Below are 19,225 nucleotides of genomic sequence, written 5' to 3' on the forward strand. Positions count from 1 at the left end.
AACCTTAAAAGTAAGTAAACCAGTAATAGTAAATAAAGCACTTTCCTAGGCTCTGTGAGCTGTTTTAGCAAATTATGGAAACTGGGCTGGGGGGTGGGGAAACCCTTGGTTTGGGGCTTGCTGTTCAGAAGTCCAGGTGGCAACCTGAGACTTCCAAATGGCATTTAAGTGGGGATGGTGTTGTGGGACTAAGCCCCTCGCCTGTAGGGTCTAAGCTAACTTCAGGTAGTGTCAGAACTGAATTGTAGGACACCTGGGTGATGTCTAGAAAATTGAGCTGGTTGGTGTGGGGAAACCGCGCCTCCCCAACACAACTGGCATCAGGATTATGAGTAAAAGAGTTCAGGGGTCAACATGCAGATCTCCCAACTTCCTGGGCCTCCCCTTCTCTATAGGTTGGGGGTGCACGGGGAGCCCTTGAGTATCATTATTATTCATCCACCCAAACAGATATGGGAGATGTTACCTGGACATGAACCTACCCATTTCATAGCATAGAAGGTAGAGGGGGCAGGGGGAAAGGACTTGGTTGAGGTTACACAGTGGCCAACTGGCACCCAAGTTGAGACTCAGCCTCCTGAAGAGTGAAGCTCTGCTCCCCAAATGTGGTGCTTGGCCTCTTCTGTGTCAAGACACCCCCACCTCAGCTTCGGCCTCTCACTGCTGGGCGCCTTCCTGAAACGTCTGCCTGAGGGCGGTGCACGGTGAGGTCACATGGTTAAAAATCAAATCCCAAAGCAGATCTTGAAGCCTTGAAAAGTAGGCAGCCAGGGTGATCAGAAGGAAGAGGAAACAGGTGGTGAGGCCCCACCCTTTCAATGGCAGAGGTATAGTGGGCACGTGCTGTTCCTTCTTTGCACCTGTTCCCCCATCTGTAAAACAGGAACAATTCACCCGCCTCCCCTAGGAGGGCTGGGTATACAGCTGGTGCTTAGCACATGCCCACCAGCTCGACTTGCCCTGTGCCCTTGACCACTAATGCCTAGGTCCCTCCAGGCCCCAAGTCAGGCAGAAAGCCCAAGGCCCCGGTCTTTTGCCCACACAACATCAAGGGTCAGGGTAGGCAGGGGATGAAGGCAGTGCAGCTGTCAAGGCTCTGGAGGTTTGAAGCCTAAGGTATAAATGTCCCTGCAAACTCCTAAAACTTGCAGGCTGTGTGACCTCAGATCACTCAACCTCTCTGAACATGAGTTTCCTCAAAATGGGACACTAGGATGTTGGGAAGGGAGAGGTCTTCAGGGAGTACTTGGAAAATCCTGATTCCAAGTCAGTGCCCCAAGAGAAAGGTCCCACAGAACGGAGCTACACCACCAGTCCTGGAGGCAGACTGCCCAAGTCAGATCCCACCTGGGCCACTTTCCTTCTGGGCCCGAGATTCAGCAACCTCCATGCACCAGACAATAATAAAAGCTTACACTGAGCACCAACTGTAAGCCAAGCGCTGCTCTGTGAACAAACTGCTGATCCTCCAACTTTATGGGGCAAGCTTGTAACTGTTCGGCCCATTTTGCAGACAGGGTAACGGAGACCCGGAGGTTCAAGTTTTTGCCTTTTCCTACCTGCCTGGGATTGGGCTGTCCCCTTTCCATCTTGTAGTCTCTCTTTCCTAAAGGGGACACCCGTGGGCTCGCTAGATCCAAACGCTGGTCGGAGATCCCAATATCCCTCACTTAACCTGGACGTCAGTCGGCCCTAAGCCCTGGAGCGCCTAGATGGCGCTCGTTGAGCGCCAGATGTGCAAGGCCCCTCACGTACGCCGGCTCTCCTCCGAACAGAGGCGGAGGGAGGAGGGGGAAGGAGGCAAGGGATGGGGGAGGGGAGCGAGCGAGCCAGGCCCTGCCCAGCCCATCAGGCCCCGGCGGGGGAAGAAGGAGGCAGAGAGCCGAGCTGGCGTAACGAGACTTTACTGAAAACAGAAAACCGGGCAAACCAAGGATTACAAACAGGAATGTGGACTCGTAGCAAAACAAAAACAACAGAACAAAAAGGGCGGGAGGAGGGATGTAGGAAGGACGGAAGGGGGGGAGCAAGAGCGAGGAAAGGGAAGGGAGTTTTTTTTTTTCTTCTTCCCATTTCTTTAAAAAACCAACACAAGAAAAAACACACACACACAACCAACGTTTGTTCCCAAGTAGAAACATAAATAGGGCAGAATCGAACACTCTGTTTCTTCTCTCTTCCAAAAGCAAAAAAAAAAAAAAAGTAAAAGGAAAGCCAGGGTTTGAGGCTGCGCCCCCTCGGAGCCCCCTACCGCGGCGGTGTGTACAAAGGGGCGGCCGGGGCGCGCGGGTTTGTGCAACACTGGGTGGCCGCGCTCGGGGACAGAGGCAGCGCGAGGGCGGGGGGGTCATGCGCTTGCCCCCGGGAGCAGGGGGTCCAGCTTGTCGAGTCTGAGGCGCCCTCTCCGAGTCCTGGGCACCCTCGGGGGGTCCTCAGGGACCGCGCCCTCTCGGAATCCTGGCACCCTCGGGGTGAGGGGGGGTGTTCCCGGGGCCGCGCCCTCTCCGAGTCCGGGGCGCCCACGCCCCCCCCACACACGAGCCCGCCTCCCGGGGAGGGGGGCCGCGCATGCGCCCCGCGCGCGGGCTCAGTACGCGGACACCTGGTGCTGGGGCAGCAGCTGGCAGCCGCTGTTGACGTGGCTGAGGACCTTCTGCTTGAGCTGCGCCACCTGCTCGCGCAGCAGGCTCGCTGTGGACGCCAGCTCCGTGTTCTGGCTCTTGAGCGTCTTCACTTTCTCCTCGAGGCGCGAGATGCGCTCCAGCTTGCGCTTGCGGCACTTAGAGGCAGCGATGCGGTTGCGCAGCCGCTTGCGCTCCGCCTTAATGCGCTCCTGCGTGTCCATGTCGATGGGCGACAACGGCGGGCTCTCGCCGAAGCTTGGCACGTCGGGCACCGTCTGCGGCTCATCCTTGAGCGCGGTCAGGCGGGGCGGTCCCAGCGCGCCTGGGGGCGGCGGTGGAGGGAAGGGCACAGGCTCGGCGGCGAAGGCGACCGTCGCAGCACCCCCCGAACCCCCGGTGCCGCCCGCGTAGCTACTCAGGTTCGCGTAGACGGGCGCCTCGGGCGTGGCTGCCGCCGGGGCCAGTTCGCCAGGAGGCGCGGCGCCCGCAGCCGTGCTCGAGGGTCCCCCGGCGGCCGCGGCAGCGGAGGCCGCGCCCGTGCCCAGCTGGTTCTGCTTGTGCAAGTCCTCCAGGGCCTTGACGAAGCCCTCGGCAAACTCCTGCTCCTCGCTGGCCGCCACCTTGGGGTAGAGGAACTGAGTGCTCGTCGGCGTGGTGGTGACCAGCCCGTTGGACTGGATGATTAGGCGCTCGAGCTCGGGCGAGGCGAGCTTGAGCAGCCCCAGGTCGGGCGAGGCGAGCAGGCCGTCGGGGGGCGCCGTGCCTGGGGCGCCGTCGGTGCGCAGGGGGGCCGGGGGCGGCGCGGCCGCGGGCTTGAGCGCCGCCGCCACCTGCTCGCTCAGGCTCAGCGTCAGCGCGTCTTTCTTCATCATGCTGCCAGTCGCCGCCGTCGGGGGCGCCCCGGGGAACAGGCGACCCGGGGACGCGAAGCTACCACCGCCGCCACTGCTACTGACGCCGCCGCCCAGGCCGCTCAGCGCCTCATCGCCGTAGAAGGGTGTTTCCATCCTCCGCCTCCCCCGCCGCGCCGGCCCGGGGAGGGGAGGGGGGAGTGGCCGCGGCCGCCCGGGGGGCCTGCGCCCCCCCGTCCGCTCTGCCCTGCACCCGCCCGGGCCGAGGCCGCTGCGCCCGGCCCTCCGCTGGCGGCGGCTCCTGCGCCGCGCACTTCGCGCGCCCTCTTATAGCCTCGGCCCAGCGCGATGAGCTCACTGCCCCCGCTCGCCATTGGGCGTGGGTGACGTCGCTCATTTGCATGGTGGGGCGGGGCCAAGCCGCTGACGCCCCCCCTGGCTGCCGTTGCCCCGGTGACGCGCGGTAAACCGCACAACAGCGCGAGGCCTTGTGGGTTGACGTCATGGGGGCGGTCCCGCGCCCGGACCCGGTTACCCCGCCCCGGGAGTGCAGTGTACGACCAATGCCCCCAGCGCTGCCTCCCGCCAAGGCACGTCCCGGGTGGCGTGATGAGCATGGCCACCAGCCGCCTGCCCGTCCCCAAGCCCCGCCCCGCATCCGCGCGTGGGGCCCCGGCTGGGCGGGGGCGGGGGCGGTGCCGGCCTCCGGGGACCGGCGGGCGATGGAGCCCGGATGGATAAATAACTCCCTGGCACCTCCCGCTCCACTACGCCTGCAAGTGCTTTCCTTAGCGCACCTCTATCCTGGGTCTGTACGGGCTGGGGGCAGAAGGCCTTAGGGAGCTGTTCCCGGTGGCTCCCTGGGCGATTTGGCCAGATCTGCTTCTGTCTCACCTTCACCCCCAAATCTCCGGCCGTGTATTTGCCCCAGAAAAACAGAGAGGGGAAAGAAGAGCTGCCAGAAGTTGCTGGAAGCGCTTTGATCCTGATACTTTTCACTGAGGAGTCTAAAAGTTCGGAGTCCGACTAACTGGCTTTACAGACGGGAAACTGAGGCTCAGCAAGGTGTGACCAGGCCATAGACCTTTCATTCACCTGGTAGAACCCTGGCCTCCTGCTGGGTTCTGCCCCTCCTGGGCAGCCGTCTACATTTTTAGTCTGCATCTGCCAGGGCCTGCTGTGGGTCCTGAGGTGAGAGTGGTTGACTATAGGCCCCCCACAGTTTCCTCCTTAGCCACCATCCCCTTCCCAATTGTTAAGGCAGGAATCCCAGCTGGTAATTGTTAACTATTTAATACTGTTTTGTTATTGTCAATGCTCAATGGACCTCCCTAAAGGCTGGCTGGAGGTGGGATATGAGGGAGGAAGGAGGGAACAACCTATCCAACACTCCCTAAGGACTCTAGGGACATCTGGGTCTGGCTGACAGCCCCTTCACACAACCCCTCCGTGGCTCCTGCCACACTCAGGATGGAGCCAGTTTCTCAGCCAGATGGTGGAAGCTAAGGACCCTTCTGCCACTGACCCCCCTCTAACCTTTCACCTTCTCTGAGCCTTGGCCTCTCAGTCCATTGCTGCCTCAGGGCCTTTGCATACGCTTTGCCCTCTGTATGATGCTCCCTTCCCCAGTGCAAACTTGTATCCTCGGAAAGGCCCCTCCCACTCACCTTATTTCCATTATAGCCTTGGAAGCATTCAGAATGACAGGGTGGACCCAAAGTTCCTGGAGGGCAGGGACCTTGTGTATCCTGAACCTGCTGGGTCTCCAACATCCGGTACAGCACCTGGCTCAGTGTTAAAGGAGAATGCTGCCTGGCCTGGTTGCTGTGGCAGTTTCTGGCCTCGGTTTGTCTGATTTGCCTGTGGGCATGAACATTCCCAGCCCCCAACCCCTGATCTTCTGCCTCCCTGCCTCCCCTGGCTCTGCCCCTAACTGGGCTCTGGAGCAAAAAGTCTATGAAGGAAACTGTCACCATGAGCATGAGGCATGGCCTGGTAGGCAATGACCCAGGGGTGTATGTGTCTGTGTACACACAAATGTCTGTTTGTGCCTGTGTGTATTCATGTATGGATCCCTGTGCCCAGGTGTGTTCATACGTGAGGGTGGGTGTCTATGTGCCTGTGTGGGTCCATGCATATAGATCTGTCTGCCTGTATGTATCTCTGTGCCCGTATGTATATACATATATGTATACTGGTGGGTATGTATGTGTCCATTTGCATACATTTCTAGGCATGTAGGTCTCTGTGTCCTCCAGACCTGCCCTCCCAGGTGCCAACCTGGACAAAGGGACCCCTAATGGGAGGGGATGCAGCCCCCGGCCTGTTGCTAGCCTTGCTCTGAGACTCCTCTCTGGGCCTATGCAATGTGGCTGAATTGGAGAAAACGGGGCCACGCTTCTCCCCAAGGCGGGACGTGAGTGGGTGGCCTAGGGAGCCTCCACCCTGACCTTGGGCCTTAACCTTGACAAGTGGATGAATGGTCTGGTGAACTATGGGCAGAACCTGCCTGAGCTGAAAGACTGACCAGCAAACAGGCTTTGGGAAATGGAGACACAAGGAGCCCAAGGCCTGTTACCTCTCTGAGTCTCCGTTTCCTCCTCATGAAAATGGAGTGAATAATCTCACCCACCGCATGGAGTCTTGTGATTTTTGTTTTATTTATTTATTTGTTTTTTTAATTAAGTAAACTCTACCCCATCATGGGGCTAGAACTCACGACCCTGAGATTCAAGAGTCGCATGCTCTACTGACTAAGCTGGCGAGGTGCCTTGAGTATTGTGATTTGTATTGGATTTGAAAAAATAGTAAGAACTCAATATTTTCTATAAGTATTTTATCTTATTATTATTATTAGGCCACACTTAACTGTGTATGGTTATTTGGTCTGGAGTTCCCTCAGCCTGGAGTGCCCTTCCTTATCCTCCAGGCAAGTTCCTACTCATGCTTCAAAACCCAATGTCTCCTCCTCCAAGAAGCCTCCCCTAACCTGACGCCCAAGGAGTCCCCCACCGTCTGGCTGAGCCTGCCCACCATCTTTGTTGGGCTCTCTAGGCCCCAGATGGGGGAGGGGAGGGTCCTTGAGGCTGGATAGAGAGGACCTGTCTTGGCCCCTTGCCAGCTCCACTTTTCAAGGCGGAGATCCTTCAGTCTCCACTGCTGTGCACTTGCTGTTCCCTCTGACCCAACGATTTCCCCTACCTTCTCCTTCCTCCTAGCCAGGCAGCCCTCCAGGACACTCCAGTCCTGCTCTTCCATTTGGACCAACCCTATCCCCACCTAGTCAGGCAGGTCAAGGGGAGCCCTGAATCCACCAACCAATCATACGCAGTGAACTAGGGATAACTCCCATTTTCTCATTCATTCATTCATTCCCTACACACTGTCTGAGCACCTGCTTTGAGCCAAGTGATGGGAACACACGGGAATGACACAAACACCCTCACCTTTCCAGCGCACAGTCTGAAGAAGGAACCTATCAAACACAACTTCAAGGAGAATGGTGCCCCCTCCATGGGTGGGGGGGGTATGTTTTAGAGTTGGGTAATTGGGGTGGGGCACCCCAGGAGGTGATGCTGAATGAAGGAGGAGCTGGAGATAATTTGAAGGCCAAACATCCCAGACAGTGGGAACAGCAAATGCAAAAGCCCTGGGGCAGACCCCAGCGGACCCCTTTGATGGAGAGAGCCGGTGGGGCTGGACTGGGTGAGCCAGGGGAAGCCAGAGGGAGAGAAGGAAAGCAGGCTTCCATGGGAGCCTGGGTGGTATCACATGTCCCGTGTAGTGGCAGTGGCCCCGGAAGATGGAATTGAGGGAGAAGTTGGTAACAAGGCTCAGCCTAGACCCTGATTTTTCCGCCCTTACTGTCCCAGCAGGTCCACGAGTCTCAGGACATTATCTTACTTTCCAGAGCCGCGTCCAGGGAGGGTGTGGGACCTGCCCCGGGGTCACACAGTCCAGGCCGGAGAACTCAGCCTGGTCCCCAACCCTACCCTGGGTTCGGAAGGGAAGCTGAAACTAACCCCCCCACCTCTCTCCCAGCCCGGGTTCGAATCTTCGCCCCTCTAGGGCCTCTCTCTAGAGCGTTGAGATTACTCTTCTTGTTTAAAGCAACCAGTGGGGCGCCTGGGTGGCTCAGTCGTTAAGCATCTGCCTTTGGCTCAGGTACTGATCCCAGGGTCCTGGGATCTAGTCCCGCACTGAGCTCCTTGCTCGGCGGGAAGCCTGCTTCTCCCTCTCCCACTCCTCCTGCTTGTGTTCCCTCTCTCGCTGTGTCTCTGTCAAACAAATAAGGTCTTTTAAAAATGATAAAAATATGCGGGGGATGCGCTCAGGACCCCGCGGGTCTGGGTAGGACTTATGGGGAACGTCCTCTGGGGGTGGGCCTTGCGGGGACCCGGGTGGCGGCAGCGGGCCGGGGGAAGGGCGCCGGCCTGGGGCCGGGGGCGCTTCTGGCCTCCGCGCATTCCTAAGGATCAGGTTACCAGCCAAGGCGGTGGCCCCTCCCCTCCCCTCCTGCCCCGCTTCCGCCCTCGCCGCGAGCAGGAACCAGTCACCGCCCCCGTCCTGTGCAGGTGCTTGGCCGGCCGCAGGGAGGGGACCCACACCCGGTCCTCCGGGCTGGCACTGGCTCTTTCCCGTCTCGCAAGACCATTTTACGGACGAGGAAACTGACGCGTGGTCAGCTTCCTTCAGCACCGATGGAACCAGACCGACAGAGCCCGCTTTCCGACCGGTGGCCCTGTTGGCTGCACCCGGAGGCTGCAGTGTCCCCAGCCTCCCGCAGGCCCAGAAGAGCCTCTCAGCGCCGTGTTCGTTGATTGATCGGCCAGAGTGAGCCCAGAAGGGCGCCCGCGCACAGGAGAAAACAACTTCTCACACCACCTTCCCTGCTCCGCAAGATGAGCAAGATTCCTGCGCTCATCCAGCGAACGTTTAATGTGCATCTGCTGTATACCCAGGCCCACGTTAGGCCCTTTCCCAGGCAGACTTGGGGAAACCCGAAGGTTTGGGGGCCGGAGGGTGGTGAGTTCGACTTTGCTAAACCGACTTCAGAAGCTGATTTGCTTTGGTTTTGTTTTTCTTTCGGCCAACCTCCAGCAGCATCATGCAGCCATTCCACCACCCTCTACTGAGCACCTACTGTGTGCCCCGCCCTGTGTGTCTGGCCAGCGTTTTCCACCATCCCTTATCACCCACTGAGCTGGTACTCCCAAACGAGACAGGAAATAACCACCATAAATGAAGAAGTACACTTTAGGCTGATGTCAACTATTTCTCCTTTAGATCGACCCCCTTTTCTGTTTTTACTTCAGTAAATATATTTCAAAAGGGAAACTTCATGTCACCACCAAGAATGGAAAACCAGTTTCTCTTGCCATAAATAGAAAGAAACTGAAAAACGATGAAATGAGAGCAAAACCCAGGAATTCCTTCCTCAGGGACACTCTGGGACAGGCCCAGAGCAGGAATGTCCAAATATCCAGAAAGCATTAAAGGCAGGGAAGCCCCAAGGCAAGCCAGGAAGAGTGTAGGAGGGGCCACAGGGATCCACTTGGTGTTTTTGTCCCTGAGCACCTCCGCACACAGTAGGTGCTCAGTAATGTGCCAGGCCTTGGCAGTGAGCACCTACGACGCGTGGGTTTTGCCTGCATCCACCAGCATCCTTCCAGGGCCTTTGAGTTTACTGATCCATTTTCGGGGACAAATGGTGGTGGTGGTGGCAGGTAGCAGCTCCTTGGGGGTGGGAACCCACAGGGCCTCTCTGGGGAGACTTCAGGTTGGTTCAGTTAAGTAGAAGCTTCTGCTTCCTCCTTCAAGACCTTGGGGCTGTCCCACCCACAGTCCTGTGGCCCCTGACAGCCTTCTGCAATGAGCTGTGGGCCCCTGACGTCCTGCCCAGGCTGCCCAGGGATTGGGGATGGGGAGAAACGTGTGAATCAGTAAGTATCAATTAAATAAGTAAATGAATTAATGCGTGGATGATGTAATGGATGATTTGGCGAAGTAATGCATGGATGAGTGAATTAATGAATGAGAGGATGCATCCATTGCCGCTAAGATGGGAAATCCACTCCCCACATTTTTCCTTAATATCTCCACGCCAGCACTGCTAAGAGGGTTATCTGTCCACATTTGTCAGAGGGACAAATTGAGGCTCTGAGCAAAGCATGGCTCCATGCCCCCCATTTTCAGAGGGCAGATTGGAATACAGGTGGCCTCGCTCGCTGTGAGCTGCAGGACAGAGGGCCGAGTAAAGGAGCCGGGGCCCCACTGGGGGAGTAGATTGAATGGGGGCGAGGCAGGCAGGCAGCCGACAAGAGCAGGGAAGCGGTGGTGGCTGGGCCTCCGGAGCGGGGAGGAGCAGGCGGAGTCCCAGTAGATTAGGAAGGGGCTCCAAGTTAAGAGCAGGTTTGGGGGGCCTCCCGGCACGCGAGACACAGAAACACCAGTCTTGCGTCTCGCGTGCGTGAGGAGGCAGAGAACCCCCCCCAACACTCGGAAACTGAGGCCGCCACCGTGAACTCCCTCGCCTGCCCGCTTCCCCCCTTCCTTCGCCACCGCCTCTCCTCGGGAGGAAGTGGTGAGGGTGCGGGGGAGGGCCCCCCATTCTCACTTCCCCTGGGGCAGGGCGGGGCCTGCAGGGTCCCCTCCTCCGCCGCGAAGAGGGGGGGAGACAGGAGGGGGGGCTAGGAGCCCCAAGAGCTGGGCCCCTCGTTGGGTGACCTAAGTTCTCTGGGTTTCGACGGTTCTCATCTGAAAAATGGGGGGAAGAAACTCGACCTTGAAACAATGGATTGCTGGGTGAGAGGTCCCCGCCCCAGGCCAGAGAAGACCAAGCCCGACTAGGACACTCCCAGGCCCGGAGGGGTCAGGGCCGGGCCGGAGGGAGAGATGTCGCTGTAAACGCGGACTTGGACCGGGGCGGGAGGCGCATTCCAGGCGGAGGGAAACGGCGCAGGCGAAGGCCTGGAGGCTGGTCGGGACCTCCCGCCTCGCCGGGCGGCCGGGCCTGCCCAGGACCTGCCCCTCGTCGTTCCCTTCCCCCGAGCCTGAACCCCCCTCCGGCGGGGGTGGGGGAAGGATCTGGAGGGCCTCGGCGCGGCCGGCAGCAGCCGCAGAGTTAAACCCGCGCTGCGGCCAGACCCGGTGGCGAGGGGGGCGGGTGGCGTCAGCGCCGACGTCAAGGCGAGGCGGGGCCGCGTAGACTCCGGCGCCCGGCCAGTGCCCCACGCCGCGCTGGAAGTCGTGGGTGTGGTGGTGGGCAGGGTCGGCCCTCCGGCAGTCCCGACGCTGCGCAGAGGGGAAACTGAGGCACGGAGAGGCGCGTGGCCTAGCTGGGCCTAGCTGAAGCTGGGCCGCAGCGCTCCAGGTCCCCGGGCTGCTTATGTCCCACACGGTCGTCCGGTCCCAGTCGTTCGCTTGCGCCGGCCTACGCCGCCGCGATAGCCCCAGGGCCCTTCGGCTGCGACTGCGACGAACTGGTGTTCTGTGTTGTTTTGTTTTGTTTTCCGGCACGTAGACAAATCCCTACAAAACCGCCCAGTTAAGCGCCGGGCGTCCCAGAGCTGTGCGCTGGCAAGACACCCCATCTTCGTGGGCCTCAGTTTCCTCAAGCGGACCAGTGAAGGAAAGCTGACATTTAACTGCGGGCTCGCTGCTCGGCCTTCGGGAAGGGGTGGGTGGGAGGGGATTCCCATGCCGAGGGGCGGGGGAGACAGTCTAAGGGGAGAGGGACGAGGGGGGGGGCACTAGCGAGGCGGGATTCGAATCCACAGCTGGCTCCCGGTCCCCCTTTTGTCCTCCCTACCTCCGCCCCCTCTCGTCCCCCTCACTCCATTTCTAACCCCTCCACTCTCCCCGATCCCCTCGCCTTCTTTCTCCCTCCCTTCCCCCCCCCCACCACTGGCCCAGCTCCCGCGCCCCTGCGGGGCCGCTAATTAAATGCAGAGCTGGGGGGAGGGGGCGGCTCGCAGTTAACCCCTTCCTGCCGGGCCCTGGAGGGCTCCCCGGAGCCGAGGAGGGGAAGCGCCAACCCGCTCAACTCCTCTCCGTCCCTGCCTCGGGGCCCTACGTCAAGCCCATTTGATGGACGGGTAGGTCGAGGCCAATGGCCATCCCCGAGGTTCTAGGCAAGACCCGATTAATCCTGGCCTCCAGGTAGAAGGGCCAGAGCGTAGAAATAGAGCAAAGGGAGATCGGGGAGAAAGGCAAACGGAGATGGAGGGAGAGAGAGCAGGGACTGAGGGAGGGAGAGTCTGGTGGAGCAAGAAACAGCCAGAGACCCAGAGAGAGTGAGATAAAGGAGTTAAGAGACACCAGCTGGAGAAAGCAAGAGACAGCAGGGAGACAGGGAGAGAGAGACATGAAAGTATTCTCAATGGGATTCTCAGTCCTTGCCTGGGGACTAGAACTAACTCATCTTTGGTCTCCTTGGATGAAGAAAAGGTGACCCTATATATATCTACAAGGAACACAGTGACAGTCTCCCAGGGCAGCACCGTTGGGACTGGTGGGGACAAGGTGGCCCTGAGAACCATGAGGATGTGTGGTGATAGGGGACTCACAGGCCACCTCAGGATCTGGAGGGCCCTAGGCCCAGCTCCCCGGCACTGACCCCTGGCCCTGGACGGGCTTGCACTGACCTCTGATGGGCCCTTGTTGCCTGAACGGAGGGTCAACCCTGACCGGGGAGCTGTAGGTCACTCCAACTCCCCACCCTGCGCCTATAGCTCTGGGTCAGGTGGAGAGGCCCCAGACACTGTCATTCCCCTGCCCTTCCCTCCACACACCGACCACTGCCGACCACTGCGATGGTGGGGCTGGGCCAACTGAAGATCTGAGAGGTACCCAACATTCTTGGGTGGGAACCGCTGGAAAAATAGGTAATCTAACATCAAGCCATGGCAGGAGCTATGAAGGAATCTTGGGGGGATGTACAGAGGGCCAGTGACACCCACAGACAAAGGGGGCACCATGAGGGGGCACCAGGGAAGGGGAAATTCCTGAGAGCTGGAATAGCACAAACCAAGGCCCCAAGGTAGGAACACATGGTGTGCTGCAGGAGGATCAAGGAGGAGGCCTGGAGTGGGGGGAAGGTAAAAGGAGGCTCCCAGGGGCACCCAGGCCACCAGGAGCTGGGGTTAGAGGGGGTAGTTGGAGTCTTTGCCAGCCCAGGAGGAACCTGTGACTACTAGCCTCCTTGCCTCAGTCTCCTCACCAGTGCCCATGTTCCAGAGGACGCAGTGGAGTCTCGGGCGCCTAGGGGCTGCCCAGAGTCACAGGGAACTGTCTTTTGTCCTCTGTGGGTGCCATGCTGGCCTCCCCTCACTCTCTGTGGCTCCCTGCTCTGGCCTGTCTCCCCATTATGTGTTTATCCCCTAGCTCCACCCCTTCTATCATCCAGACCCCCAACACTTGCCCATGATGTTCCTTCACCTGCAGTACCCACCTCCTGAGACCTCCCCTGGCCCCCTCCCAGACAGAGCCCAGAGCCCCTCCCTCGGCTGGCTCTCCAACCCCACTGGGCCCCTCACTCAGCCCCCTCACCCCAGGTTGGGTTACAAGCTCTGCAAGGATGGCATGGCTAGGGAGACAGGGCTGAGGGGAATGGGGGACGGTGGGCAGCGTGGTCCTTGAGCCTGCCCCCTCTGCCCCTACTGCCTTGGAGGAGGCATGACGGCGGCTGCAGTGACGGGGGATGTGCCAGGAGGAGCATCCGGCAGGGCCCGCGTTGTCATGGCAATGCTGACTCAGAGGCAGAAGCAGGTAGCAGCATCTAGTACCCACCAGCCCGCCCCAGTGCTCCTGGCACCCTGCCCAACCCCCACCCTTCAGCCTCCACTCTGGGGACCTTTTCTGAAACTGGAGAAAGGTGGGTGAGACCCCAGGACAGCTGGATAAATTCCTCCACCCACCCCCACCCACCCAATCACCTGCTGGAGGGTGGAAGATGCTATTTTATCCACACTAACCTGGGTGCCACATCTCCCTCCCTCCTTCAGGACACCCATCTTCTCATTCATCTGTTTATAGGTCCAGCCATCCAGCCATCCACCCACCCACCCACGAATCTGGCCATTCCTCTGTTTACCCATCCACCCATTATTCAAGGAGCACCTACTGTGCACTCACACTGCTCTCAGCACAGGAGAGTTGTCCCTTGCTCGAGCAATCAGTGTAGCAGCAAAGGATCTGGACTGGGGGGAGGCAGGTGAGGACAAGGCTTCTGTGGCCCCTTGGGTCCAGGCCTTGAGAAGCTGAGGCCTCTTCTCTCCCTCCTGCTCCCAGTCTCTGTCTTCTACCACTATCTATTTCAGTGTCTGTCTCCATCTCAGAGTACACCCCAGACCCTTCCCCACCCCCACCCCAGCCCCAAAGCCACTGCGTAGCCCCTTTCCTCTCTTCCCCTCACTTGTCTACTCCAGCCACAAGAGCCTCTGTGTTTTTTCTCTAACACACCAGCTCATTCCCACCTCAGGGCCTTTGCACATGCTGTTCTCCCTATCTGGAAAACCCTTAAGGTTTTCACCTCCATTTACCTTCTTTCTTTCTTGGTTTCCTTATTATCTGTCTCTACCCCCATCTCCAGAGTGTAAAGACCTCAGAGATGGCCTGTGGTTCCTTTGGTGGCCTGTCTGCCTCTTTCTGCCTTCATTTCGCCCGCTGTGAAATGGGCAAATGGGAATGGTGTTCACAGTAAGGCTTTATAGAGGGGGTTGGGGGGAAGAATTAAGCCCTCAGAACTGTGCCTGGCACAGAGTAAGTGCTCAACAAACACGTCCTTAGAAATAGTCCAAATGCCCACGAGCTGATGAAGGATAAAATATGGTCTGGCCGTACAATGGAATAGTACTCAGCCATAAAAAGGAATGAAGCTCAGACACATGCTATACTATGGATGAAGCTTGAAAGCATCATGCTCAGTGAATGAAGCCAGACACAAAAGGCCACCTGTTGCAGGGTCCCATGTATATGGAATGTCCGGAACAGGCAAACCCACAGAGACAGAAAGCAGGTTAGGGGGTGCTCAGGGGCTCGGGGAGAGGGTGGAGGGTGACTGCTCATGGGGACAGGGTTTCTTTTTGGGGTGGTGAAAATGTTCTGGAACTAAACAGAGGTGCTGGTTTCACTACATTGTAAGGTATTAAATGCCATTGAAGTGTTCACTTTAAGGTAATTTTGTGTCAGTGGATCTTACCTCAATAATAATTTTATTTATTTGTTTGTTTGTTTATTTATTTATTTATTTATTTTAATTTATTTGACAGAGAGAGACAGTGAGAGAGGGCGGGGAGCAGGGAGCCCGATGCAGGGCTCGATCCCAGGACCCTGGAACCATGACCTGAGCGGAAGGCAGATGCTTAACAACTGAGCCACCCAGGCGCCCCTCAATTATCATTTTAAAAAGAACATTGGGTAAAACCTGAGGAAAATCTGAATAAAATGTGTTCTTTAGTTAATAATGCTCAGCTTACTGCATCTTCAAGATGCCCAGCGTGCCCCTGTCCCCAGGCCTTCACACCTGCTGTTCCATTGAGCTGGAGGCTTCAGGTAACTGAGAAGCTGGATCAGACTCCAGGTGGGCTGAGCTGCAGTCTGACTCCATTTGCTCCCACTCCCCACCTCCTCCCATCACAGGAAAGGTCAAGGTGTTTGGTGGTTAGGGATGATGTTGAGGACATTTGGGTGCCTTGGAGGGTCAGTTTGCACCCCCTCCGGGAGGGAAGAGGATCTACAAGCTAGTGGAGTTCGGCAGCACCTGAGCAGGAGAGGCAATGGATTCTGTCCAGCTGGGGGCCCTGTTCTGTTTCCACCCCCTTCATGAACACAAACAGCACGAGGCTTTTTTTTTTTTTTTAATTTTTAAGGAAAATTGCTGAGTAATGAAGACCTCCCTGGACAGCATCACTGTGCCCCAGGAACTGAGTCTTCTGGGGGTTTTGGAAAAGACAGTCTTTCCAGAAGGTTCCAGGTAAACCGTGTCTGAGTCTCTCCATGGTGACAGGGAGGGTGCGAGGGAGGGAGGGAGGCCACCTCACCAGTCATCCACACGCACTTGGGCATTTGGGGACCCCTCCCCAGCCCTGCTTGCCAGGGACACTCAACATGCTGGAGGGACACAGTGTGGAAGGACAGGCCCCGGGGGTGCTTACAGGGACAGTTTTCAAAGGAACAGAAAAGGGAATGAGGGAGGGGAAGATGCAGGAGGATGCACCGAGTATTTTTAGGCGCTGAATGCAGCCCTAAAATATTTCTCCGGCCACTCCCGGGGGTGAGCAGGGTGACTATTTCGGTGCCTGGTTCCAGTGGAGGCGGGGCGGGCAAGGGTGAGTCACCGCTGGGTGGCCGGACCCAGACTGGGAGGGGGCTCTTAGGGCAGCACCGGGGGCCTTCAAGGTGACTGCTCACCAGCCAGGGCTAGGCAACCAGGGCTGGCCTCCGGAGCATGGAGGACAGTGGCTACTAGCCACTGACCACAGGGCAGGCCAAGCATGTGGCACCACCGCCCTGGGCCTCCCGGCCAGTGAGCAGCTCAGGCTGAGCTCAAGGCTGATAGAGATGGAGAGATTCCCAGGAGAGGTTTCAGACACTCTATAGGTGATCAATGAAGAATGAAGCAGCACTCTTATTTTATTTTTTTAAAGATTTATTTGACAGAGAGAGACACAGCGAGAGAGGGAACACAAGCAGAGGGGAGTGGGAGAGGGAGAAGCAGGCTTCCCCGCGGAGTAGGGAGCCCGATGCGGGGCTCAATGCGGGGCTCGATCCCAGGATCCTGGGATCGTGACCTGAGCCGAAGGCAGATGCCAAACGACTGAGCCGCCCAGGCGCCCCGAAGCAGCACTCTTAGATGTACGCAAGTATATACGGAGCATTCGTTGTATACTAAGCCTCCTCCCCCGTGTAGTCCTCCCAACAACCCCGGTGAGGTGGAGGCCAATACTGTTCCCTCTGACCAGCAAGGACACTGAGGCAGAACGGGGTAAAACTTGACAGGCACTTTGTGTGTCTCGAACCCTGTCCCTCAGTTGAGGCAACAGTCAGGGGAATAAACTTTAAAGCCAGTGCCGACCTCACCTGCCCCCACCCCAAATGACTCCTGTCTCCTGATTCTACACCTGACACAGCTGAACTCAGAGAAGGCAAATGGATCCTCCAAGTTCAAGGAGGCTACAGAGGGAGGAGCTCTAAGGAGGCTCTGGAGCTGTGTGACCTGGGGCAGGTGGCTCACCCGCTCTGTGCCCGAGTGTTAGGAGCTGCCTGGCACACACGAGGCTGTTGTTCGGATCATGCTGGGTCTCTGCCCTCCCGGAGCAGGCCACAGAAGCTCGGGGGCTTTTCACTTGCAGTTCCCTCCACCTGTTCTCTGCTTCTTCCCATGGACAGTGGCTTCTTGACCTTCGGGATTTGGTCTGAACATGCCCCCCTCAGCGAGGCCTCCCCTTCCACTCTGGAAAGCTCCCATCCCAGCATCCTGGGCTTCCTGCAGAAAGATGAGCCTATCTGCCCCAGGCCCTCAAGGCACCCCTGCCTGTTCTCTTGCCACCTCTGCGACCTCTACCCTGGGCTGAGCCCCCAGCCCCACCTCCTCCTGGTCTCCCGGCTTCCACCCTTGTCTCTCAGTCTGTTCCAGAAACTTCTGTGCTTCCCATCTTGCTCAGGGCCCACAGCACCTGCCCCATTTTCTACCCCCTCACTTTGTTCCTGTCACCACTCTGTGTAGGGCCTTGGCACTTGTGCAAGCTGTTCTCTTCGTCGGAAATGCTCTTCTAGTTGGCTCCCTTGCCTTCCTCAAGCCCTTTTCTTGAATGCTAGTCACCCTCCGGCCTGCCCTGACCGCCTCTTTCTCCCACTCTCGCTTTCTGTTTCTCCACACTGATGCATTCGGCTAGTTTGTTGCTAGCTCACCCCGTGGAAGGTAAGTAAGGGCCACTGGGCCGGGGCTCTTTGCCTAATTCAGGCTGAGTCTCCAGCACCTGGGATGGGGTTGTGGCCCCAGTACCTCTGCCTCCAGGCCAGCCCTCTGCTTCACTGAGGCGGGCAGCTTCTCCCACAGAGGTTGTCTGAGTGGACATCAGGCCATCTCCTATACCCCCTCACTGGCCAAGTGGCCCTTTGTCCTCAGAGGGACAGCGGAGGACACCAGGGCATGCACTGAGCCACTGGAGATACACACATTGCTGATACCGGGAGAGGCTGGGCCCCTGGGGTCCAGATGGATGGGTCGGGAGGACACCTGCCATCATGCCCACGTGGGCTCAGTGGGCACAGGGCAGGGTTTCCTGGCAGAGCTGCTCTGGGAGCAGCAGGTGAAGCCCCGCGGAGGAGGAATCAGAGGCGATGTGTGCAGGAAGGGATGACGCAGGATAGCAAGACAGACGCCCCCCCACTGCTGCCAAGTGGGGCTGGGGCTCCCGGTTGCCCGCTGCCTCCGTGTCACCCACATGGGCTCTTGGCCCCAGGTCAGGCAAGAGGGGCCTACGGCGTCAAGGCCGGCCGTGCAGAGCCTGGGCCCCAGGCTAAGTCACACCTCTGCTCGGAGGGGAGTTGGAGCAAACTCCACGGGTAGGAGGTCTCTGGTTTCTGGTTCCTGGGAACCACCTACGTTTTAGACGTCCTGCATGCCCGCAGTCATGCACCAGTCAGCTGATGAGGGCTCAGGCCCCAGTCGACAACCATCAGAAGGGCGGAAAGATCGAGGCCCAGTGTCTAGGAACTAGCTGGGAGCTTTTGGTTTCTTTTCTTGTTGAGGGGGCTGAGGCTCGTTTCTCGAAACCAACCAGGAAGGAGACTGAAAAACGGGGCTGTCCCGAAAGCCAGCTCAGAAGGATAGAACCTTCCGGAAGCCCACCGCACCTAAGCGGCCTGGGCTGGCGAGGCGGCTCACGTCACCGGCGGGAGAGGAGGGGACTGGGTCGCCAGCCCGCGCTGCCTGGCTGGAAAGGTCAGGGCCGGCCGGCGTGTCTGGCGACACACGCGGGAAGCCGCGATTACGCACGCAGGCTCCCGAAGGCTCCCAGCGGGAGCCTGAGCCCTAGCGCAGAGCCGTGGGGAGGGCGGGCGCCGCGGGGGCCCAAGACCCTAAACTGCGAGACAGGGCGGTAGGACGAAGGCGTTCACCCCGCAGACCTCAGTTTGGGAGGAAAAACCGAACCGCCCGAAGCAGGAAGGGGCGGGGCCTCCAAAGGGCTAGCCGTTCGCTGCGGAGCTGGACACCTGACCCCGGCTTTTATCAAAGCCTCGCCAGACCGGGGCCCCGGAGGCTTTTATGGGCCGCTGAGTCCAGGGCCATGGGGGAGGGGAGCTGGGGACCCAGCTACCTCCCTCCCCGCCAGTCCCTCCCTTCTCGCTCCTGCCCCGCGCGTCGTCGCCAACCCCCCAACCCACCCCAGCAGCCCACATCTCTGAGAGGGGATTTCTCCAGTCCTGGGGCTTATCAGACGCCCCCAGGTCCCACTCAAACCCCATGCCCTGTCCCAGCCTGTGCCAGAGTGCTAGGCAAGCATTCTCGCTGCAGCAGGTCCCACAAGCGGTGCCTGAGGGAAAAACAATGATGGGGTGGGGGCAGGGGCAGAGCACATTCTTGAGGCGGGCTGAGTCTTAAATGTGGGTATCTGCAAGACCGCTTGGCTAGCACTTGGCAGCTCCAACAAGCGGAGTTCTCAGGCAACTCTGATCGCCCCTCCGAACAGGTCTCAACACAGTGACAATTAGAATCCGGTCCCACGGGAACCGGCTGGCACCCCA

General features: G+C 58.7%; 1 protein-coding gene across 1 annotated transcript; it reads right to left on the reverse strand.

Annotated features, from left to right (window-relative positions):
- Positions 1 to 1,888: 1,888 nt before the first annotated feature.
- JUND (JunD proto-oncogene, AP-1 transcription factor subunit) lies at positions 1,889 to 3,791 on the reverse strand. Its single transcript, XM_027587087.2, has one exon. It carries the CDS (start codon positions 3,629 to 3,631, stop codon positions 2,588 to 2,590), a length of 1,044 nt encoding a protein of 347 aa, XP_027442888.1. The 5' UTR covers positions 3,632 to 3,791; the 3' UTR covers positions 1,889 to 2,587.
- Between the last annotated feature and the right edge of the window lie 15,434 nt (positions 3,792 to 19,225).

Source organism: Zalophus californianus, chromosome 1 (assembly GCF_009762305.2).
Source record: "Zalophus californianus isolate mZalCal1 chromosome 1, mZalCal1.pri.v2, whole genome shotgun sequence".
Classification (NCBI taxonomy): Eukaryota; Metazoa; Chordata; class Mammalia; order Carnivora; family Otariidae; genus Zalophus; species Zalophus californianus.

Bases quoted from the DNA above. Each gene is read 5' to 3' on its own strand.
- JUND (XM_027587087.2), bottom strand. From the start codon at position 3,631: ATGGAAACACCCTTCTACGGCGATGAGGCGCTGAGCGGCCTGGGCGGC.